The following is a 24,849-nucleotide window of genomic DNA, read 5'->3' as shown; positions in this document are numbered from 1 at the left end:
AAGGAGCGGAGATCGAGAGCTCCGGGCTGCCGGTTCTGGGAGTGAACTCGTCTCGTCTTCGCCGCCTCCATCGCTGCCGCCTTGCGTGGCCGGACAGTAGTTGGCTGTCTCGGTCAACGCCGTCGGTGTAACGCTGCCGTACAGGCCGGGCTGTACGGCAGCGTGGTCGAGAGAGAGGAGGCCGGAGTTGGTGTGGACGGAATAACGACCTCGTCTCCGACTGAGTGTGTGCGCCGCACACCACACGCACGCCGGGAGGAAGGAGGACACTACACTTGGATACTGGCAAAAAGGTCCCATAATATTGGTGTCCACCCCGAGATATAAATTCTCTGATACGTGCATTGTCTTTGTACTGTTCGCCTTTTGGCATTCTTTGGTCTAACACTGCTACAGGCCAATTAGTTTAAAAGACAATGCCATATATTATCAGAGCATGTTCGTTTGCATGTTCACCGCAAGTACGTGTGGCTAATGCAGACTTTATGCCTTGCAAAAAGTATCTGTTTGGTCTTTGAACATCCGTTGTATTGCCAGAAAGGGTAAAGTCTACTATATAATTATTTTTCCATCTGTTCCGCCTAAATGGGATAGAGCAAGGGTCGGAAACCAGCATAGCAAGAAGAGCCACCTTTTTCTAATTCGGTAAAGAAAAATACTCAATATTGCTAGAGCCGCAATGCACTGTGTGGTGAATACGAGACGGTGGGTCCTTCATAAAGAACTGTCACGAAGCGGTTCCTTAAAGAGCCGCACGTGGTTCTGGAGCCGCAGATTGCCGACCCCTGGGATAGAGTGGTGTTGTTGTTGTTGTTTGACTTGCATCCCACTGGGATTTTTGCACACAGCGTTGGTGTACGGTGTTTTTTTCTGCAATATTTTGCTGTCTTTTCTTGGATTTTCTGTTTGCACTTAGTCACATATTCACTTTAAGATGTTTTTTGTTTATGTTTTTTTTTGTTGCGGTTTCACCCGATTCAAGAGCCGAATGGCTCACAGGGCTATACCTAATAAATGAACTTGAACTTGAACTCGTTACACACGCGGGTTGCGCTCTGTGTGCTCCCGGCTTTCGTCCCACGCGCAAACACTCATTATTTGGCCGATAACTTAATATGTAGAGAACAGCAGAGCTTGGGGGGAAATGTGGCCCCTGCTCACCGCTAGGCTGCTGCTTCCTCACTCGTCTGTGTTTCCTCCTCATTCCGATGAGTCTCGGCCTCTCTTCCAGAGCAAGCAGATAATTGTGCGGTTGGCGCCGTGTTACAAGTTGAAATTGTTGTTACGAATCAAACATTTTACACGGAGCTATTCATGGCAACATTGGAAGTTTGTTGTTTTTCTAAAATTGTAATGGAGAAATGTAAGCTTCCAGAAAGGTGCAGAATAATGAGAAGGCATCTCAAAAATATATATGACAATCGATCCAAGCATTGAATCGTGTTCATTGTATATAAGCCCGACTGCCACTAGATGGCGATACATTGCAACAATAGAACTTGAGTACACTCAATGCTCTACATTCTTCAATAACATGAACAAAATAATACGTTTTACCTTTTCAGGAAATAAAATAGGTGTTAAGATGTTCAAACACCAAATAGATACATTTAGCAAGGAATCAAGTCTGCAATAACAACACGTACTTGTGGTGAACATACAAACAAACATGCTGTGATTATAATATATGCGTTGTCTTTGAAACCGATTGGCCTACACCAGAGACAGCAGCCTTCTTTGTGGTCTAGTATCACCAGTGTCAGACCAGAGAACACCAAAAGGCGAACTGGACAAAGCCAATGTACGTATCAGAGCATTTATATCTCGGGGTGAGCTGATATATAATGGTATCTTTTTTCCAGTATCAAAGTAGTAAATGCAGAACTTGCAAATTGAATCATTTTGATATTTGAACAGCTTAACACATGTTTTATTGCTAGAAAGAGTAAAATATATTCCTGTTTCATATTTTGATACTGGCAAAAAGGTCCCATGATATTCTTCAACTACGCTGCATTTTTAAAGAAAAAATATATTCTCTTTGGTTCTTTCGGTAAAGTCACGTAGGTATAAAAATAAAACAAAAAATAATATATCACGACGTTTCGATCGCAACACAAGCGGTCATCCTCAGGCGGAAAAAATAATCCAGCAGTGAAACTGCTGAACCAGCGAGAGAGCTGTTAAAACAAGATGTTATATATGTGGCGATGGACAAGCAGGCGGGGTCTGAGCTGGAAAGGAATTGTACGCAAGTACTGTATGTCAGTTATGTTAATGGGGGAGATTAGGGAAAGAGAGATTGGGGAGAGAGATTAGCATGAAATGAGCTTCAGTCGCCGTATAAGAGTATCATCCCCGCATATGCGCACAACAGCAGTGTTAATGGGAGATTAGCACTATGTTCATGGGAGAGATTAGGGGGATTAGCAAGTTAACGTCACGTCTGTGTGTAACACAAGCTGCGGCACTGCCAACTGCGCTGTGAGGCAAGCGAGTCCACGTAAGGGAATCACCGCAACGGTGGTCGCGCCAGTGAGACACAAAGCCCATCACACAGCCAGCACCATCGGTACATCGAGGCTAAGGGAACAGAGGTGGCCATGTTAGTGAGACCCCAGCTCGTTAATGCAGAGGTACCAAACAGGGCAATGCAACTCAGAGAGTAGGAGATAACAGCCAAACGGCAGGGAAGAATGGAAGCAACACAGCAAGTTACGACGTTGCTTGGTTAATAACGTCCTTCCAATGATTGCTAAGCTTATACCCATCTTCTCGGTTGAAATTTTATTTTACCAGGTAAGGTCCATTGAGCTACATAGGTATTTTTCAGAAGCGACCAGGCCACAAATGATAGCTCAACAAAGTGGCTTATGTGGAAATTTACAGCAGCCAAATACTGTACTCTGAATGCAAGTTTCTAAACGTTGAGGGAAAAACCGGAGGATCCAAAGAAAATCCACACGATCACGGGGAGAGAGACATACAAACTCCAAATATACAGGCGTCAGGGTTGGGATCGAACCCACAACCTCCTGTATACCCGACGAGATAGTTAACATATCACTTGGTAAAATACAAAATATATAAACTAGATTCAAAGCTTTCGTGACTGCAGGAACAACACCAAGACAAAGAGTTTGTCTTGGTGTGTGTCTCGCTCGGTGTGTCTTTGTGTCTCTCTCTGCATGTGTGTCTGCCTATGCTGTTCCCGTGTATGTGTTTTATCATTCATTCTTACCTGATAATAGTTGCTTGTGTTGCAACCAAAACGTCGTATTCTATTACTATTTGATTTTCTTTTCTTCGTGACTTTACCGAAAGAACCAAAGAGTAAAAATAAATAGTTAAATTTTTCCTCAATCATCTCAGTGTTAAACGAGTACCTGGCATGGCGTGTGAACATCAGCGTTGGGAAGACATGGCTGGATATGTGCTGCCAACAACACTGACCCTCCTGCGTGCCATGCCAGCTTTAATGTACAGTCTGTTTTCCTATAACGCGGTTCAGTAGTTTCGTTCCTGAAAAACTCCTCGTTATGGAAAAATCGAGGTATAATATATGCTATAGGATAACACGTGAGATGCATATGCAGGCTGAACAAAGACTGAGGCGTGTGGGTAGCATCTAGTACGCGGTGGAGGGAGGGGTAGGCCGGTCACTTTGGAGTTAGACTGATGGCCTTAATCTAAGTTGTCTTGTGGTTGTTGTTTGACTTGCATCCCACTGAGATTTTTGCACACAGCGTTAGTGTACGCTGTTTTTTCTGCAATATTTTGCTGTCTTTTCTTGGATTTTCTGTTTGCACTTAGTCACATATTCACTTTAAGATATTTTCCTGTTCATGTTTTTGTTTTTTGTTTGTTGCGGTTGCGCCCGATTCAAGAGCCGAATGACTCACAGGGCTATACCTAATAAATGAACTTGAACTTGAAATAAATCCAGCAACATCCGTCTTGTGTGATGCTCTGCCGAGGCAGCCGTACAACCGCTCATTCTTACTCGTGCGACGTAGTTTAGTTCACTCAATCGCGTTATATCCCATTTGCATCTGCATTATAACAAAAAATGTGTTCCCTATAATACATTCATCGCGTTGTATCCAATTCGCGTTATGAAAACACGCGTTACAGGGGAACAGACTGTATAGGAATACTGTAGTTGCTTCATCACATCCATGTGTAAGGACAGTACGGGGGGGGATGTGAGGACAGTCCGGCTCCCCGTGCCCGTGGTTACTAATTAATGTGACGGGAACAGTCGGTCACAGTGAGGCTAATATGGGACCAAAGTGGCCGTTAATAATGATTGATGCTACGGGCACTGACAGGGCCGCGTGAGAAGAAGCACGGGACCTAAACGGTCGTAAATTTTAATTATGACAGAGACAGACAGGACCAGGTGCGGGGAGAGAATGTTCGGGAAGAGGGGCGTGGCCCGGTCGTGAGGGGGGGATAAAAGCCGGCGTGGAACGGGGCTCTGGGCTGCTGCTGTTGTGGGGGAACCGAGGAACTGCCGTCACCGTCGTCATCTTGGAGCGGGTCGTCTCCATCGTCCAGGAACGGGCACCTTGTAGTCTTGGTAGGCCAGGGTTATATTGTCTCCGTGACTGCTATGCGTCCGCTCCTGTGTAGCTAGCCAACTACACAGGGAGCGTCGCGTAGAGTCACATAAGTTACCCAAGTGTATATAGTCACTCGGGTTACTCGTTAGGTTATCAGTGAGTCGGCGGACTTTATTAATCATAAAGATACATATAACTGAACAAGAAGGTATCTCGGAGAGCTACAGTACACATGGATCGACGCTTTTTGAGGCTAACCATTGCATTGTCTGCACGAGTCCACAGGTCTGGGCCATTGGCGGGCTTGTTTTTAATAATAATAATAATCACGTGCTTTTGTCAATTGTTCTAAAATACCTTTCAACGAATTCCCATCTTGCAAAGTGCCCCTTGGGGGGGGAGACGGCGAGAACTCGAACGATTGTGCACCCAAAATCTTGGCAAGCACTCAGTGCCTCGGCGAGATGGCGGATGTTTGCACAATGGATGTAGGCAGAGGAGAGAGTTCAGCTGCCCCTCTTCACAGGTCAGCAGAGCTGAGCCACGTAATCAAAGCACCCGTGGCTCTTTTGAGTCGGCGCGCTGCTCACCAGCACGTGTCAGCAGAGGGGTAGTAGCGACATCGTGAGCTCAGGGGGGTGGTCTGTAATGAATGGGGTGGGGGCCCAGTATTTGATTTGTCTCGCACAGTCGCACCTCGGCTATTATATTGTCCGCAATATATCGCCTCGTCAAATCAAAATAAAATGTGGAACGTAAATGAAAGCATTATCACTCAAAAACAATAGAAACCGCGTATTAAAAACGTGTTTTTGTTCTTTCACACAGTTGTTGAAAACAAATGTCACGGTGGTTGTCAAGGGGGGCCCCAACTCGTAGCTGAAGCCACCAGGTAAGGCCAAGGCACCCACTGCTCGCACGCTCGTTACGCTACTGCGTGTCAGCCCTGTCTAACACATAGGCTTGCGCGAACAATATTATCCATAATAAAGGTTTTTTTTGGGGTTCTATCGCGTAAATATAAACGTGTCATTAAACCCGCCACCACCCGACACAGCCAATTAGTAAGGTTTGTCACGTAAACAGAACGTGCCAATTCGTTACTATTTCAGCACACCGAGAGTAAACCCACAACATTTACAATTCGAGTACGACGTTTCGCTGGTGATTGGAACCAGCTTCATCGGGCCATAGCTAATTCTGGCTATCGGAGCCCTGTCTGTCCAATAGAAATCACACAAGACCGTGCTACACAGGATGGAACTATGGCTCCATCTCCCATCCCTAAGTTGAATTCCCAGCCACAGCTAACACCGGTGGTATGGTCACCAAGCAGTGCTGCTTTGTGCGTGTGTACTGGCACTTCTTAAGTTACACACCTATCTGTTGTATGGATTTCATAATTTTTTTTTATATTGGTAGTAGGGTTTTCATTTGCTTGGTATGTACGTGTTTAGCTTCCGCATATATGGGATTTGACCCTTATATATAATTCATGTACCGCGTTGTGGGATGCTGTTGGCATGAATTATGCTATATACAATTAAAGTATAATTATAGCCCGTGCTTTTGGCTAAATCGGTTATCTTCGTGCTCATGATTGGTGCTCTCTCTCGTTTATCAAACATTTTTATTTCACAAATACATTCTTCAGGCCCATCAGCACATTTCTCCAGTTTTCCTAAGCGTAAACTGTGCAATCATTATTTTTTTGAAAGTGTAAATATTGAATTATACTATAATTATTTGGTTAATTTTTCATTACGTTTGTGTGTAAACTAAATGGTTTTACGTGTTATGTTTCATAAAAATATGTATTTTTTTATTTTAAAAATGTAAGAGCTACTTAAATGTCTTTATTTATTATTTACTTTCAACATAAACCGATATGGCTGGTAGGAGTATGTGGGCAATCGTGAAGGGAACAACATGGCAAGCAAAAGGTTGGAAGCCACTGGTATTTATTCCTCCAAGTTAAAAGTGATGTATGATCAGGACAGTCGCCCCGATTCGCCGTGTACCCCTCGGGATGGCTCTGTGCATGGAGATTGTTTAGAAATGCACGCAACAAAAGTGTTCGACGGTTTCAAATAGTTACGAGCTAATCGCTGGCCTAAGTGGAAAACCTACAATAACACGCACACGTGCCCGGTGTCCGTAAACGTTCAAAGTTCACTCGTTTATTGCAATGCCTTGTGACGTTTATTATTTTATAACGCGGCTCGTATTTGTTGATGTTCCCCTGTTGCGACCACCGCTTGCCGTGGCACTCGAGTGTCTTGTGACCGATGCCTGTGTACGACGTCCCAGTGGCAATCCGGAATCAGAAATGTCCAGTAGGGGTAGGTCAGAACGTTACAACAACAAACAATACAAAAACACGATAGGAGTGAAAAGTATAGGAAAGGTAAATACATCAATCAAATACAACTTTTTTTATCCTACCAGGTAAAGCCCACTGAGCTCTTAGCTTCATTTTCAGAAGCGACCTGGCCACAAATGACAGCTCATCATCGTGTGAAAATTCCACGTGGTAAGCCAAGTCCACTGGCACTCCCATCTCGCCTTCACGGCCAGGCAGGCAGGATCAGGCAGGAATTCAGCCAATCCACGCACAAGGTATCAACCCGCCACACATTTCGATGGCGATTCTGGCCAATACCCGAAATGAACCAAAAGCGACATTTTTTGTCCGGTTCGATTTGGCGATGCTTCGCTAATCACAAAGGTTTTGGGTTATGTCGCGTAAATACAAATGCGTCGTTAGATCGCGTAAATATAAACGTGTCATTAAATCTGTCGTTAACGATACATTTATATTTACGCGATCTAACCCAAAAAGCTTTGTGAATATTCGTCGCGAAAGCCTACGGGATAAATCCTTAGCTAAGTTTACGTTTTATGAGCGTCACAATAGAACCCCTATTACATTCACTGATCTTCCATGACAGAATCTCTGCTAAAATTACATTCAACTGAATATAGACATTTTAACTTCGGAATAGCCCATGGAAGAATAACGATTAAATTTAGATTTAAAGCTTTCGTGACTGCAGGGATTCATCTTCTTGGTTCTTTCGGTAAAGTCACGTCGAAGGAAAATAATAATATATTAAAAATAAAACGTAAAATAATTCTCACGACGTTTCGGCCACAACGCAAGCAGCCGTCCTCAGGTGAAGAACAGGTCTGTCGCTGTCTTCCCGACAGACCTGTTCTTCACCTGAGGACGGCTGCTTGCGTTGTGGCCGAAACGTCGTGAGAATAATTTTATTTGTATTATTTTATTATTTTCCTTCTACGTGACTCTACCGAAAGAACCAAGAAGAAGAATAACGATTCTTGCACGAATCGACCAGTGTGACTATCGTAGGAATCGCTCAGCTCTGATAGAAGTTGTAACATTTCAGCTCAACTTACGCCATGAATAACAGACCGATAAGCATTGACTGTGTTTGTCACTATCACTGAGAATAAATATATCAATATCAATATTTCTGTACAGCATTTTGAGATACTATACAATAATTCATCAGAAGCGACCTGGCCACAAATGATAGCTCAATGAAGTGGCTTATCATGTGAAATTGTATAGCAGCCAAATACTCTAAACGCATGCGTCTAGGTTTGGAGGGAAGACCCAGAGAAAAATCCACGCGACCATCGGGAGAACATGCAAACTCCAAATATATGGGTGTCAGAGTCAAGATCGAACCCACGACCTCCTGCATACCAGGCGAGGTAGTCAACATCTCGCCACCGTGGCGCTCATACAGTCGCTCTGTAAATACAAATTACTGTATATTCTTCAGGAAATACAAGTTTACAGCGAGAGCCCTAATGGTAAGGTAACAGAAGGGCGGGGTTGTGTTTATCCAATGGATAAGACACTAATACACACTGGTGGTTGGTGCTGGCAGGTTATGTGGAGATGGTAGAGCACGGTCATCGTTTGGGCAAAGGACAGGGCAGCACTTGGCAGGATGACTTGTATGTATGTTGAACTTCTTTCACACCGTACATAGCTAACCGATCTAATCCGGGGTGCGGGGCGAAGGACAATAAACTAGCGGTCTGAGCGAATATCATCAGAATCAGAATATTTATTTGTACTCCTGGAGGAATCCGATGCGCTATAAAGCTCTTTTTCGCAGGTGTCCAACAGGGGCGGGTAAGAACGTCACAACAACAAACAGGACAAAAACACGACAGAACAGGGAAGGCAAACAGAATCACCCAAAAACATACGAATACAACTAAACCATACGCATCCTACCGGGCAAAGGCCACTGATGTATAAGAAGCAGCGTGGACATTGTGTCTCCGAGGATCACAACCCTCCCTTCTACTTGACTAACCGGGATAAATCTCCACCCTCCGGAATTTAACAGGCAGCCACTCAAGAGACAAATGTCACGCGCGGTCGTGGTGACTCGATGGGTGGAGCGCTCCTCTGACCGTCGGGAACTTGCGATGCCATTTGGACCCCATCATCCCCTCTGGCGTTGATAAAATATGAACCACTTTGTATGTGCGTGTGTTGAACTTCTTTCGCACCGTACGTAGCCAACGGCGCTAATCGGAGGTGCCGTTGAAGGACAACTAACTAAACACAACAAAGCAGTTTTAAATAAATTAGTTTTCAATCTCATGACTTTTTGAGAAGTCAGCAGTTATTATCCTTACGTAGGCGAGCCCTCACCTCCACTGGAATAAACTCCCCCTGTAACAGGGTGGTCCAGATGTCTTGTTACCCCTATTTCATTCTCTAAAACCTCACAAGACATCTGGACCACCCTCTACGTTAATCAGCCCGCTTCCTGAACCTCTTTCCGTTCCTCCTCTCTCCAAGCCTCACGTATTCTTCTCTATCGCCCATCCTCTTCATCTTCCCTCCCCAGGCCCCTCCACTCCATCCCGTCCCTCCCCTGTAGCCCTTTCGCTCGTCCGTTCGCTTCTCAGTCTGCTTGTCCTGGTGAAGGTCGCGGTCCTATAGCCATTTCGTGATCCATAATCACCCCTCGAACGCGGTCAGACATCCCTCAATCCTTGTAGCACGCCACTGCCATCCACGTCATTCTGTTGTGTCTCCGTTTTGAAAGCTGCGTCAAACGCCTCGCGTGAAGGCGTTTTACAAATATGCAATTAGATAAGAAACTAAACTATTTTAGCTTACCAGGTAAGGCCCACTGAGCTATGTAGCAATTTTTCAGAAGCGACCTCGCCATCACAAACAATAGCTCAACGAAATGGCTTGGCAGGTGGAAATTGTATATCGCCTTAAGGGGCCGTCCATAAATGACGTCACGCGATTTTGGACGATTTTTGACCTCCCCCCTGCAGTCACGAAAGCTTTAAATCGAAATTTGGGGGGTTGTTGTTTAGCTATGGGAGGAAACTTGGGAGGCAGGAGAAATCCCACACGGCACAGAGGGAGAGCATACAAACTCCAGCAACACAGACACGTGACCGAGTCCACAGTCAACCCCCACGATCTTATCTGGCTGTGCGCAGCGGGCCACCGACCCTGCCGCACGTGTGAGCCTTGTGAAGGTGCGGCGGGGGGGGGGCTCCTGGGGGTCGTGGGGGGCTCACAGTCCGTGGGGAGCTCGGGGGCTACTGGGTGGCTCATGCTCGTTGGGGGGCTCGGGGCTACTGGGGGTTCGTGGTGGGTTCAGAGCCCGTTGGGGGCTCGGGGATATTGGGGGGCCCGTGGGGGGCTCGGGTCTCGTGGTTGACCGCTCCGATTCATTTTGCACGCTTTCATTTAACTCACTCTGTTGTAATTGTTATAAACTCAAATATTGTAACTACATTTTAACCCACTTCCCAATGTGGTATCGACTGCAGACTTGATAAACTTATGTCATACTGATGACAATACTATATTCTATCATAAAAAAAAGAAATATATATTTGTAAAAAATATTTTTATGTTATGTTTCGGCTTGGGTCTAATTGTCTATGCTCAACTGACGTTGGCTGTAATTGCCCTACGGTCCCTTACGTGATGGCATGCTTCGGGACCACTTCCTGGAGTCGTGGAGTTCTTCCATTACTAATACATTTAATTAAAGCGTGTTTTTAAAAAGTCTTTTTAAATATTACTTATTCAATTCCGGAATCGTTTCACTGGCGCGTGGGTCACGCGCCCGGGCTGGGAGGGGTGGGGGGGGTCGCGTGACGTAACCCACTCAGGGGGTTCGTCACGTGACGAATCAGCTGATCGCACCACGTGGGGGGTGTCCGCATGCCGCTGCCGCTGCTTCCTCTTTAAAGGGCCGCGTCCACGTTTGGGGGTCGCAGCTCGGCGTGGCCACAAACTCCACCGCAGATTCTCACCAACAACTGCACCACCAACCTCCCTGCATCACCCAACACCTCCACCAACCTCCCTGCATCGCCTGCATCACCCAACACCTCCACGCCGCTCGTCGTCACCCTACCAGCAGCCTCTGACACCAAGCGAGGTGAGTTGGTGGCGCCCTGGTGCCCCGAGGGGCCGATCCGCGTGGTGGGCTAGGGGTGGTGGGGCTGGATGTGGTGGTTGTTGTGGTTGTTGTGGCACAGTAGAGGGTACAGGTGGTGCATCGGGCCAGTCATCGCGGTCGGTCGACCCATGGCACCTGCTGGGTCTGTCCCGTGACCTTCCTGCCAGCGGGCGTTCGACACTTCACGTGGCCTTAACGTGGCCTTAACGTGCACGTAGCCTGGCACAAGCGTCGTGGTGACCTCATCGTCACTTAGTGGCGAATGGCGGTGGTTTGTTGTGGGGAGCGGTGGTGCAGCGGTTAGCGCTGCGCTACGAACCTGGAGACTCGAGTTCGATTCCCGCTCACGGCCAACACCACCAGTGACGATTATCTGAACCGGTCCTGGGCCTCCCCAGCCTCAAATGAGTACCTGGTGCGGTGTGTAAACATCGCCACTGGGGAGACAAAGGCGGCCGGGCGTGTTGCTGCCCATCAACCCCCTAGTGTTCCGTGCCGGCCTTTCAAAGGTGCTCGCCAACAGCACTTGCCCCTACAGTCTGTTGAGGCTTTACTGGGGGAGTCGTTCCTTTGTCTTTGGTCGTGGTTGTTATTTGTTGACTCCCTGTCTCGCATAATGCAAACAAAGGAAACGCAATTTGGCGTCTGTGGGGAAACAAATCTTTGTAGCTCTTCGGATTCCTCCAGTATCAGTAAAGCTCTTTTGCACACATGTTCAACAGCCCCAGTCAGCGCTTTATTGGCAAAAGGGCCGTGCCGTGTACACGTTCATCGGACGCAATTTTCTTTAATGAAAATGGTTTCCGGTACGTTCCACGTTTTATTTTAATCGAATTAAAGCGGTAACGAAATATTGCAAAGAGGGCACCACGGAGCGAAGGCGGAGCGCCCCCTACAGCGTTAAATGTTCAGTTTAATTTCAGTTTCATTTATTAGGTGTAGCCCTGTTAGCCATTCGGCTCTTGAATGGGGTGCAACCGCAACAAACAAAAACATGAACAAGAAAACAACTGAAAGTGACTATGCCACGATGTGGTTAGGGAAAGAGGAGCCGCCACATACAGGGTGCGTCAACAATGTTGTAACGTATATGTGACTAGCCTTACTTACCCAGCTTAGCCCGGGACATGGATTCGTGTCTTTGATTAATACACGGCCTACGTGGAGGGTGAGGGGGGGATGCGTGACGTCAGCAGGCACACTGTGTGACGTCAGCAGGCACACTGTGTGACGTCGGCAGGCACACTGCGTGACGCTACCGCATGCGGGTGACATGACAGATGTGACGTCACCGCTCACTTGCTGTGCAAAATATATCCATTATTGCGCCCCCCCCCCCCCCAAGTCTATTTTTATACGTTTTGCATTGTGTACAGTCTGGAAAGTACCCACATGCCAAATTTCAAGTTTGTTGCATGTCAGGAAGTATGCTAAACATTTAGAACAGGCACACATTCACAAATTTCCCTTTTGTATATATATAGACTATCAGAAAGAAAAATATTCTCAGAAAGTGTTAAAACAATTTGAAGCACCCTGTTTAATAGCCTAGGTTTGACCGTGCGAGACAAATCAAATGTTGGGGGCCACACCTAACCGATTGCCGCACCCCCTGAGCTGATAAAGTCGTCACTGCGCCACTGATCTGTCGGCACCAGTTTGCGAGGTTTCGGAAGCAGAATATTTATGTATAGTGGAGGAATCCGATGAGCTGTAAAGCTCTTTTTCGCAGATGTTCAGTAGGGGCGTGTCAGAAAGTTACAACAACAAACAGTACACAAACACGATAGGAGTGCAAAGTATAGGAAAGGTAAGCGACACGCGTTTAGAGTATTTGGCTGCTGTAAATGTCCACGTGATAAGCCACTTCGTTGAGCTGTCATTTGTGGCCAGGTCGCTTCTGAAAAAGAGCTGTATAGCTCAGTGGGGCCCTTACCTGGTAAAATAAAAAAGAGTTTATTACAGTCTTGTAAATTCGATTATGCTGATGTGGTGCTCTCACCTGGTCAAGCTATAAACGTAAACTTTACCTTGTGAGCACTTAATTAGTGACCGTGTGGGTGATTCATGACCGTGCGGTTGTGCCCGTCCATGCATGAGATTCGTGGCTGCGTGTACATTGTTGTGTGTGTCATTCGTGACATTGTGTGTGGACATGTTAATGCGTGTGATCAGTGAACGGCGTATTTGTGGGTGTGCATGCCCGTGTGTGACCTTCATTTGTGACAGCATGTACACGTTTGTGTGTGATTAGTAAAAATGTATAGTGGGTAGCGCTCTGCTACAAACCACGCTTATAAACCACGCTACAAACCACGCCAATATCGGTGACGAATATCTCAACTGGTCCAGGACATGCCCTAGGTTGATTCGGCTTCAAATGAGTATCTCGTGCCAGAGATCGCAAACGGGTTTTGATTCCTTACCCGTACCCGGCCGCACCAGGGTCGCAAACGGGTACCCGTACCTGTACCCGGCCGGGTACGGGTAGCCGGGTATCGGGTAGGGTACGGGTATCGGGTACCCGGCCGGGTACGGGTAGCCGGGTATCGGGTAGGGTATCGGGTACCCGGTTGCGACCTCTGCCTCGTGCAGTGCGTAAACGTCGCCACCAGAGGGAGAAAGGCGGCCGGGAGTGGTGCTGGCCACCCACCCCCTCGTGTTCCATGCCGGTCTTCATAGGTTCTCGCTAATGGCACTTGCCCCAACAGTTTGTTAAGGTTACACGGGTGATCTTTGTTGTGTGTGCGTGCGTGCACAGGCCATGCTGCTGTTGCACGTGCTGTGTGCGCTGGTGTCCACGGTGTGCGTGCTGGGCCTGGACAACGGCCTCATGAGGACTCCCCCCATGGGCTGGCTCGCCTGGGAGCGCTTCCGCTGCAACGTGGACTGCAAAAACGACCCCGACAACTGCATCAGGTACCGTAACACTCCCCGATGTACGCCCTCCCATTCCGCGTGCGTTCGCTGTACCGTACACAACTTATTGATACCCGGTCCCGTTGTACGTACTGTGCGTACCTTGCCATGACGTACCCTCGAGGTTTCACGAACTTTTACCATCGAGACCCAAAGTTTTTTACGTTGCACGACGAACATTCAGGTGCCAGATGGTGTCCAAGCGTTAGTGTCCCCTGACCGGCTATAGTCCCTTTCAAGTGTACATGGACTCTTGGAATATTTCTTCCCCCCACATACCGTATTTATTTTGAGTGTAAACTCTTTTTTAAAATAAACAACTCCTAATAATACATATGATATAATGGGCAAAGTAATATATCAATAATATACTGCCTTTTCACACCGATCGTTGTACGGTACAGATCCGCAATGGGTTACCGAGCATCCCCTGGTGAGGTTCTGTACCACGTTACAATCAACCATCGCGAGTCGTAGTACAGCCACTACTAATAGGTTCTGGAGCACATTACCATCCACCGTCCGATCTCCTTGCTCCGATTTCCGTTCTAATTTTCAGGAACGCATCCCGGGCGTACCACGGGGTAACGCCTCGTAATTGGCAACAATCGTGGTAATATCTCAACTTACAAAAGCAGTCCCCCTTTACAGCCAGAGGAAGACCCCCCCCCCCCCCCACCGGTCAACATCCCCGATGCCTGCCACTCCACCTGGACGTGGCTTCTCTCATCGGCTCGTACCGCGCACCTGTTGCATTGGCAACACCCCATCTCCTCCAAGGGTGTGCTCTGGCAGTCTCCCGCCGTCTGTCTGCCTTTCACGCTTCCTCTTGCTCACTGCTCTGTCCTGCGCGCGTATCCCACCGGTCTCCACCTCTAGCAAAACAAAACTAAATAATTTTTTATTTTACCAGGTAAGTCCCACTGAGCTATCAGAAGTTCCCTGGCCACAAATGATAGCTCAACGAAATGGCTTATCATGTAGAAATGTATAGCAGCCGAAGGAAGGACTACAAATTGACCCGGTGACCTCGCTTCCCCTACCTCCCCCGTGCCCCACCTCCCCTAGCGAGCGACTCTTCAAGGCGATGGCGGACCGCCTGGCGGAGGATGGGTGGCGCGAGCTCGGCTACGTGTACGTCAACATCGATGACTGCTGGATGAGCAGGCAGCGCGACGCGCGGGGCCGCCTGCAGGCCGACCCCGAGCGCTTCCCGAGCGGCATCAAGGCCCTGGCCGACTACGTGAGCAGCGCCGCTCGCCGGCACCGACAGGCCCTGGCTGCCACGCACCGGCTCGTGTTTGTCTCCGTGTGTGTGGGTCTGTGTCTTTGTGCTTCTGTGTGTGTGCTTCTGTCTGTGTGTGGGTCTGTGTCTTTGTGCTGCCGTGTGTGTGTGTAGGGGTTTGTGTCTTTGTGATCCCGCGTGTGTGTGTGTGTGCGCTTCTGTCTGTGTGTGTGTGTGCTTCTGTCTGTGTGTGTGTGTGTATGCTAGGGGGAACGGTAGTGTAGCGGTTAGCGCGCTGTGCTACGAACTCGGCGACCCGAGCTCGATTCTCGCTCACGGCCAACACCAGTGACGATTATCTGAACCCGGTCCTGGGAACTCCCCTAGGTAGACTCGGCCTCAAATGAGTACCCGATGCGGCATGTAAACATCGCCACTTGCTAACAGCACTTGTTGAGGCTACAACGGTGGGGGATCTTTGGTGCGTGCGGGACGGCAGGTGCACGCGCGCGGCCTCAAGCTCGGCATCTACGAGGACCTCGGCACGCTGACGTGCGGGGGCTACCCTGGCACGACGCTCGCCGACGTGCAGACCGATGCCACCACCTTCGCCGAGTGGGAGGTGGACATGCTCAAACTGGACGGCTGCTACTCCAACTCCTCCGAGAAGGCCGAAGGTACCGCCGGCCACGCGGCGGGGAGGGGCGCGAGGATGGCAGGGCCATCCTTCCTCCTCCTCCTCTCTCCTTGGGACACGGCTAAAAGGAAGATGTGCCAATTCGTTACTTGTTCAGCACACCGGTCTGTTGGAAAGGAGGAATCCTGTTACAGGAGGAATTCTTCACATATCTGCCTACCGCCTGATGAGGCTGGTTGTAATCACCAGTGAAACATTGTACTCGAATTTATGGGTGCCGTGGTGGCGAGATGGTAAATCTTTTGCCTGGTGTTAAAGCCTACGTGTTAAGCTCTTGATGGTGTACAGAAGGTCATGGATTCGATCCCAGCCCTGATGCTTGCTGTATATTTGGAGTTTGCATGTATTTTTCTCCGGCTCCTCTGGTTTTTTTCCCTTCCAAATTTCAAAATATCAATATTTGGATGCTATAAATTTCGATATGTTGAGCTATCATTTATGGCCAGGTCGCTACTGAAAAAGAGCAATTTAGCTCATAGGCCTTACCTGGTAAAATACAAATTATTTATAATAGTTTATAAAAATAAACACGGTATTAGCTTAGGCCGCGTGGCGCGAAAATCGGAAGCACATTGTTGCCAGGTCATAAATATTGCCGTCTCGTCCTCGACTGAGTGTGGCTAAGATGTGAGCAGTGATGGATGCGGCCTGTTTGTGTGCCGTGTGGAAGCGGTCAGCCTCGGGTGGCCAAGGCCACGTGGAGTCGCGGGCCGCGTGCTGCCCGGCCTTGGTGCGGAGTGAAACGCGGAGACGCCACCCGCACCACCACTCCTCTCCCCATGTGATGGACTCCCTCCCTCCATCTGTCTATCTGTCTGCGCAGGCTATCCCAGCATGAGCCGTGCCCTCAATGCCACGGGCCGCCCCATCGCCTACTCGTGCAGCTGGCCGGCATACGAGGGCGGCCTCCCGCCCAAGGTGGATCCCGTCGCCCCCTCTAACACCCCCCCCCCGCCCCCACCACCAAGCTTACACCCACCTCATGGGTGCCCAAGGAACCGGATGAGTGCAGGAAAACGTAGGGAACGGTGATTGTGTTGATGAAGTTCCTGGGAGGTCTGTAGAGGTTGTTAGAAAGTGCAGTGAGTCTTGGCTTTTCTGAATGTGTGGCGAGTTATTTTTTTTCTTTAGGATAAGCCCAGAAAATGAGGTCGAGCTAAGGGATGCATCACATTAATGTTTTAAGAGGGGGCGCCGCAGTGGTGAGATGTTAACTACCTCTCATGGTATGCAGGAGGCCGTGGGTTGGATCCTGACCCTGACACCTGTATACTTGGAGTTTGCGTGTTTCTCGCCCCATAGTCCCGTGGATTTTTCTCCGGGTCCTCCAGGTTTTTCCCTCCACATTTAGAATCAATGTCACGTATTTAGAGTATTTCGATGCTATACATTTACACGTAATAATAAGCCATTTCGTTGAGCTATCATTTATCATGACCAGGTCGGCTCTGAAACATAGTTATATTGCTCCGTGGGCCTTACTTGGTAAAATAGTAATAGTTTTAAATAGTTTTTGTGTTTTCGTCTCGACTCTTCGAGGCTTTTGGCGTCAGCCGAGAGCCGAAGGGGCCTCTAGCTCTAGAGGCCATTGCTTGTCCGCTCGCTCGTCCAGGGGTTCATGGCATTTCCTGCGGGCGGTGCGGCAACTGCAGGTCAACTACACGCAACTCGGAGACATCTGCAACCTGTGGCGCAACTACGACGACATCGAAGACTCGTGGGATTCCGTTCAGTCCATCATGGACTGGTGGGGCGACCACCAGGAGGTGCTCATCCCCGCAGCTGCGCCCGGCCGCTGGAACGACCCTGACATGGTACGGCACCGCCCCCGCTGTTTTCATGGTAAAAGCTAAATTCACCACTGTAGGCCTCTGGTGTGCCAGTCCTACTTTTTCACGAAATTGCATATTTTTCCACCAATATTTGTGTCCCGTAATATCTGTCACGTGACAGTCGCACCAAGGAATTTAATTCTCATAGCTGGAATTTGTGGGGAAAAAAATGGGCACCACGTTGGTGAGATGTTAACTCCTTCGCCTGGTATACAAGAGGTCATAAGTTCGATCCCGACCCTAACGCATGTATATTTGGAGTTTGCGTGTTTCTCTCTTCGTGGATTTTTCTCCGGTTCCTCCAGGTTTTTCCTTTCACATTTAGAATCGACATGACGTGATTAGAGTTTTTGGCTGCTATAAATGTCCACGTAATAATAAGCTAATTCCTTGAGCTATCATTTGCGGCCAGGTCGCTTTAGGGGAAAAAGAGAGCTAGATAACTCAGTGGGCCTTACCTTCTAAGATAAAAAATTTTAATAGTTAAATTTTTAGTTTGTGCATTCGTTGGTGACTGGGCAGAGACTGACGACTCGCTACACTCGAGGACCCAGTTTAATCGCACGCAGGCAGCGGCTGAAACCTGGATTCGAACCCAGCATCTCGGCGGTGCCAGCTCACCGCTTCTCTCCTCGCGCGGGTTCCGAGCAAGAGCGCGACGGCTGCGTGCTGTTTTTGCCCACAGCTGATCGTGGGCGACTTTGGGCTGAGCTACGACCAGTCGCGCGCGCAGATGGCCGTCTGGGCCGTGCTGGCCGCCCCCTATTTCATGTCCAACGACCTGCGCAGCATGTCGGCTGCGGCGCGTGAGCTGCTGCAGAACCGCCTCCTCATCCAGATCAACCAGGACCCGCTGGGCCAGCAGGGCCGGCGCATCGTCAAGGTGAGCCGAGACGGTGGTATGTTCCTTCCGCGCATGGTGGTATGTTCCGTCCTCGCACGGTGGTTCACTCCGTCCCCACACAGTGGTACATTCCGTCGTATCCTTATTCATATTCTTGGTTCTTTCGGTAAAGTCACGTAGAAGGGAAATAATAAAATAATATAAATATAAAACAATAAAATTCTCACGTTTCCACTGCAACACAAGCAATTATCATCAGGTGTGTAATCCACAGCAACAAAATTTGAAAAAAGTGACGTTTTTTTCCTAACGTCAGCACTGATTGCTTGTGTTGCAGTCATCACGTCGTGAGAATTTTTATTGTTTTATATTTATATTCTTTTATTATTTCCCTTCTACGTGACTTTACCGAGAGAACCAAGAATATGAATCCCTGCAGTCACGAAAGCTTTAAATCACAATTCGTTATATCCTTGTCACTCTGTTGCCGCTACAACCATGGTGTACTGAAACCACGAACTTCACTCATTGGTTTTCACCACCCATTTTGAAGATTCGGTCCACCGGACTGGCCGAATCATCTCGTGCATCGGCGCCGTCTTCAACCACTGCGCCTGCGATTCACAACAACAACACACCCACTCAACCAATCGCTCACTCGCTCACCCACCCACTCACTCGCCACACTGCAGATTATGACACTTCTCTTTCTGCACTGCTCCACCTTGGAATTCCCTCCTGCCTACATTGTCTTTTCTCCTACAACGCGTGTTGTTTTCATAACGCCAATTTGACATAACGCAATGAATGTACTAGGGAACTAATTTTTTACAACGTGGATGCGAATTGGATATAACGCGATCGAGTGAACGGAACTACATCGCGCAAGGAGGAATAAGCGGTTGTACGGCAACATCGGTGAAGCATCGCACGGGGCGGGATGCTGCTGGATGCTTCTAGATGCAACCCACACGCATCAGCCTGCTTGGCCTGCGTTACACATCTCGTGTCATTGCGGACTGTTGCTTTACGCTATATTATTTATGATAACGCGATTTTTCCAGCATTTATAGGAGAACAGGTTGCACTAACGTCTCTCTTGCCGAGCTTTTCCAGTCGCCTTGCTCGATCCTGCCCGCCCCCCCCCCGTATTCTCCGGCCGGCCTCGGCTGACCCCCTCTGCGTGTGTCTTTGTCTGGCCGCTGTCTACCCCGCCCCTCCAGGAGAAGTCCCACATCGAGGTGTGGTCGCGGAACCTGACTGACGGTGCGTGGGCGCTGGCGTTTGCGAGCCGCCGCGTGGACATGCCGTACCCGTACAGCGCCACGCTGGTCGCGCTGGGGGCTCCCGCAGGCTCCAAGTACTGGGTGAGAGCCAGTACTGTCCTTTACGGGGTAGTGGTTGCCCTATGGATAGATGTGTCCCTGTCATAGCAATGTGTTAATCCCGACACTGGTTCAGGGATATATAAACAAGAGGTGAGCGTCGCCTCAATGCTCGTTTGAGCGATTCATCAGTTGAACAATTTTTTTATTTTACCAGGTAAGGTCCACTGTGCAATATAGCTCTTTTTTAGAAGCAACCTGGCCACAAATGATAGCACAAAGTGGCTGATCGTGTAGAAGTTTATAACAGCCAAATACTCTAATTGCACGTTGATTCTAAATGTGGAGGCGAAAACCAGAGGACCCGGAGAAAAATCCATGCCACCATGGGGAGAGAATTACGCAAACTCCAAATATATAGCAGGCGTCAGGGTCGAGATCGAACCGACAAGCTCCTGAATATCAGGCGAGGAAATTAACATCTCAACACTGACTCACTGATGGACAAATGATGAAGTTTCCTGTAATTGTAGATGCCTCCGCCCACCATCCTCCAGAGGTCTCACAGGTGTGTGTGTGTGCGTCTATTCCGCAGGTGATTGACGTGTTCTCGGGGAAGCAGATCGGCACCCTCAAGTCCGAGGAGAAGTTCACTGTGTCCATCAACCCCAGCGGCGCCGAGATGTGGTACCTGAACCCGACTGGTGCCGCCGCCGCCGCCACCGCCGATTGGCGCCTGTGGATGAAACCGCGCGCCCGCGTTCCCGTGCCACCCGGCAACGACTTGCTGTGATCGCAGCTCAGGAAGAGGTGTGGTGGTGGGCGGCTCGCTAATTCTCACTTCACAATTATCACGGTTCTCTCTGTGTCACATCACAATCAACCCCCAACACTTACTACTACTGCTATGTTTTATTATTTTTACCAGGTAAGGTCCCACTGAGCTATACATAGGTCTTTTTCAGGCAGTGACCTGGCCACAATTGATAGCTAAACGAAAGTGGCTTGTTATCATGTGGAAATGTATTGCAGCCAAATACTCTGAGTGCACATCGATTCTAAATGTGGAGGGGAAAAACCGAAGGACCTGGAGAAAACTCCGCGCCACCACGGAGAGAACATACAAACGGCAATTATATCGACGTCAGGGTCGTGATCGAACCTCTACTACCTCCTGCATACCATGCGAGGTAGTTAACGTCTCGCCTCCGTGGCTCCCCAAACTTAACCCTGCAGATGAAGGCGAGTGCTGTAATTATTTTATACAAATGTTTTGCCTTCAAGTGTAGAGGGCCACATGCCTGGAAAGTTGCATATCAGCGTTGTGCCCTACAATGCCAATCCAAGGGTCTGCCCAAATTACTCTTGCAAATAATGAGACTCCTCCTGGTCTTTGATTTGTCAGTTGAGTGAAACAAAAGAAACTTGAATTCCTGGCACAGTACCCCAAACGAGAACTCCCTGCTCATCCCTCGCTGTCAGTCCGTTGCAGCCAAGAGGTCCTGGGCCTTTACCCTTGGTCTCCTCCACCCAGCAGGTGCCCTAAGCAGAGAGAGAAACGTGGTGGGCATGGTTGTGATGCCCAGAATGCTGTAGCCGGAACCTGCCGTGCCATGCGGGCAGCCGCACTGCGTCTCGCTTTCTCGAGGTGGTCTCGAGGTGAGACAAAAAGCCATTTGATTTGTACCCTGAAGGTCACCTTCACTTGCTGTGCTCACCGTGGGATGCTGCGCTGGGAAATTAAGGTTGCCGGAACCTCCTGTGCCATGAGGGCAGCCGCACTGTCTCGCTTTCTGGAGGTGGTCTCAAGGTGAGACAAAAAGCCATTTGATCTCTACCCCGAAGGTCGCCTTCACTTGCTGTGCTCACCGTGGGATGCTGCGCTGGGGAAGTTAAAGTTGTGCGTAGATCTGTGGGGTACATTGCGCAAAAAACCTGCGTGGAATGTGGTGTTGCACAAGGGGAATCTATAATTGGTTAACTTGAGGTCACATGGGTTGAGGCCTGGGCAATGCTTATGCTGTACAAAATGGATGGTGGCTTTATTTTCTTGACAAATGGTGTGGGTTGAATTAATTAAATGAATTAATTCGTTAATAAAAGGTATTTAAAAAAATATTTTTTACAAATTCACATTCATACTGCCTCTTGATTGTTGAGTTTACAGTCCTGAATCGGATTATCCCTGCCTGTTGTGAATTTTCTAGCGTGGTGTCTTTGCCTGGTTCGATTGAGTCGTTTCAGTTGGAACATTTTGAACATGGCGTGGGTCGATTGGTTCTAGACCCTAAGCTTTTTTTTATCTTGACCCACTGCACATCGTGTGGTTAGAATGAGTTGTCATTGGCTATAACAGCCCAACAACCTTCAACTTTGTCATTATAATGTAGGAACAGTTTGTGAAAATGTCTGTCTGACGTGTTGAGCAAGATGTTGCCTCCTACAAAACTTCCTGTGGCATGAATTTTAAAAAATCCTGTTCCGATAATTACAGCGAGACTCCTAACTCACTAACTAATGCGAATGTTCACTCTCAAATGAGTGAACCCTAACCGTAGGCTTCCTTGAATGTTCACCGAAGCGAAACACCAAGAATCATGACCAACCTGGTAACAGCTTCCAGTGCTAACACAGATCATTCCAACCAATATTGGGATTCATAATAGATGTATGGGTTCGGCCACATAATGATCTGGTCAAATTATGTCGTGAATCTACCAGTGAGCTGAAATAATAATAATAATTGGCCTGTGGAAATGCTTGTACACGTGACCAGTTTAATTGGTTTGCCCGTGTCAGATGGAAGGTCTTCTGACATGACGGAATCGATGCAAAGTCCTGTACTTGTTTTAATACTCATCGCAGCATTAACAGCGTCTCTTCCTCCCATTTTCACATCTCACTTCTTTCAAGCCTAAACCAAAGATCGTGAATGATAAACTTGACCCAAACATTAGCGCTAACCTGATTTAAATGATTTGCACTGCGGTGACGCTTGTGTGGAATGAAAGTTGAAAAGTTAATGTGGTGAGATCGGCAAGCAAAATAAAGAGGCTTTTGAATTTTTGTAAACATTTCGTGTCGTGTTTATCTCTGATTTATTAATAATATAATATAAGAGCACTGGTAACTTGCGTGTGACTAGAGGTGCGGTGCCCAACTCTGTCTTGTTTTTTTACCAGGTAAGGCCCACTGAGCTATATAGATATTTTTCAGAAGCGACCTGCCTTTCATAAATGAGAACCCAACGAAGTGGCTTATGTGGAAATTTATATAAACGCACGTTTCTAAATGTGAAGCGAAAAACAGGAGGGCCCGGAGAAGAATCCACGCGACCAGACATCAGGGCCGGTATCAAACGTACAAACACGTTTAGGGTGTTGAACTTCTTTCGCACCGTACTTAGACAACTGCTATATAAAAATGAGAGCTGTCAAGAAACACTGCCCCTCATTTCTCCGCTAAAAATTAGAGGTGTGGCCCTTGCGTTGTCTCTGTCTGCTCACGCCACTGCTCGTGGGAAAGGCCTCTACTAGAAGGGAGTTCTCGGGGGTATTTGGCCTACTCTTCCGCACTGATCAGTCTTACTGATCACTGCATCGCACGCTTTCAGATGCACTCCTGCGGCTACCTGGAATGCTCTTCCGATATTAGGAAGTCACTGGAGCTTTGCACTTGAATATAAATTGAAAACTAATTAATGTTTTTGTTTAGTTGTCATTCCCACGCACCTCCAATTATCACGGTTGGCAAAGTACGGTGCGAAAGAAGTTCTACATATAAGGTAAAAGGTGTAGCCCTGCAATTGTTTGTTCACACCACTGTTGGTAGAAGGGCCTCCCACACTGCAGGGAGCTCTATAGAAGCGACCTCTTCCACGCTGGCATATTTAGCAGAGACCCAGGTGCCATTGGTTGGCTGAGATGACCGGCAGATGCACCACCTGTGCTCCCCCACTGTGCCAGGCTTGGTGCAGGTCACGGGACAGGCCCAGGTTCCATGGGTTGGGGGCCGTCCATAAATGACGTCACGCAATTTTTGACCCCCTTTCGTCACACGGCGTCACAAAAAGTCAGACCCCCCCTCAAATATGACGTCACAAAGCTCTCCCCCCCCCCCCAAATAAAACATGCTTCAAATCGCTTTAAACTATTGTCATTGTAGTGCGTACTTAATGTGCCGCTGCACTCTGATGTTGTAGGAGAAACATTTATAAAATAGTCTTTAATTAAGTAGAGCGTGTTGTCTATATTTATTTAAAGTTGCGTATTTTGATGTGACGTCACACTTCTCACCCCCCCCCCCCCCGTCGTCACACATCGTCACAAATGTCTGACCCCCCCCTAGGTACGTGACGTCATTTATGGACGGCCCCTTGACTGAGATGGCTGGTAGATGCACCAGTTGTCCGCCCCACTGTGCAACTCTCTGCGCTGTGCTTTAGTCACCCGTGCTCTGCTCGTTGTTGTGAGCGTCGCTCATTGGCCATTCGTTGTTGCTGGAGGGCGACTGCCTCCAGCTCCCCTGCAACGACATTCACGAACACAAAACATGTCAACACATTTCATGCCAACACAGCATACCAACACATAGAATGCCAACATACCAAGAAGAGAAGATGAATCCCTGCAGTCACGAAAGCTTCAAATCGAAATATTCCAAAACACATCATGCCAACAACACAGCATGGCAACAACACGTGCTGCGATGGGAGGCACGAAACTGGCGGGGGGAGGGGTTGTGTTGTTGGGGGGAGGGGCGGGGCTGCGGGGGTTGCGGGGGAGGGTTTTCGTGGGGGTTAAAGAGGGGCGGGGTTTAGGGGGAAGGGCGGGAGTTGTCAGTTGGGGAGGGGGGGAGGGGGTTTGGGAGGGGGGGAGGGGGTTTGGGAGGGGGGGTTGTAAGTTGGGGAGGGGGGCGGGGGGTTGTAAGTTGGGGAGAGGGGGGCCGGGGC

At 48.5% G+C, this 24,849-nt stretch overlaps 1 protein-coding gene across 1 annotated transcript; it reads left to right on the top strand.

Moving 5' to 3' along the window:
• The first annotated feature begins 10,806 nt into the window (after positions 1–10,806).
• NAGA (alpha-N-acetylgalactosaminidase) lies at positions 10,807–22,944 on the top strand. The gene is made up of 9 exons (XM_078862593.1): positions 10,807–11,035; positions 13,818–13,975; positions 15,044–15,218; positions 15,700–15,877; positions 16,721–16,815; positions 17,550–17,711; positions 18,415–18,612; positions 19,797–19,940; positions 20,494–22,944. The coding sequence occupies exons 2-9, from the start codon at positions 13,821–13,823 to the stop codon at positions 20,689–20,691; spliced, it is 1,305 nt and encodes a 434-aa protein (XP_078718719.1). The 5' UTR covers positions 10,807–11,035; positions 13,818–13,820; the 3' UTR covers positions 20,692–22,944.
• Positions 22,945–24,849: the final 1,905 nt, after the last annotated feature.

The sequence above is a fragment of the Lampetra fluviatilis genome, chromosome 1 (genome assembly GCF_964198595.1).
Source record: "Lampetra fluviatilis chromosome 1, kcLamFluv1.1, whole genome shotgun sequence".
Lineage (NCBI taxonomy): Eukaryota > Metazoa > Chordata > Hyperoartia > Petromyzontiformes > Petromyzontidae > Lampetra > Lampetra fluviatilis.
The sequence above is the reverse complement of the archived record's forward strand: the minus strand, read 5'-3'. Positions and strand labels throughout refer to the sequence as shown.

Excerpts from the sequence above, each read along its gene's own strand:
- NAGA (XM_078862593.1), top strand. The coding sequence starts at position 13,821 with ATGCTGCTGTTGCACGTGCTGTGTGCGCTGGTGTCCACGGTGTGCGTG. Across the intron at positions 16,816-17,549 it reads AGGGCGGCCTCCCGCCCAAG|GTCAACTACACGCAACTCGG; the intron begins GTGGATCCCGTC and ends CGGCAACTGCAG. Across the intron at positions 17,712-18,414 it reads GCTGGAACGACCCTGACATG|CTGATCGTGGGCGACTTTGG; the intron begins GTACGGCACCGC and ends TTTTGCCCACAG.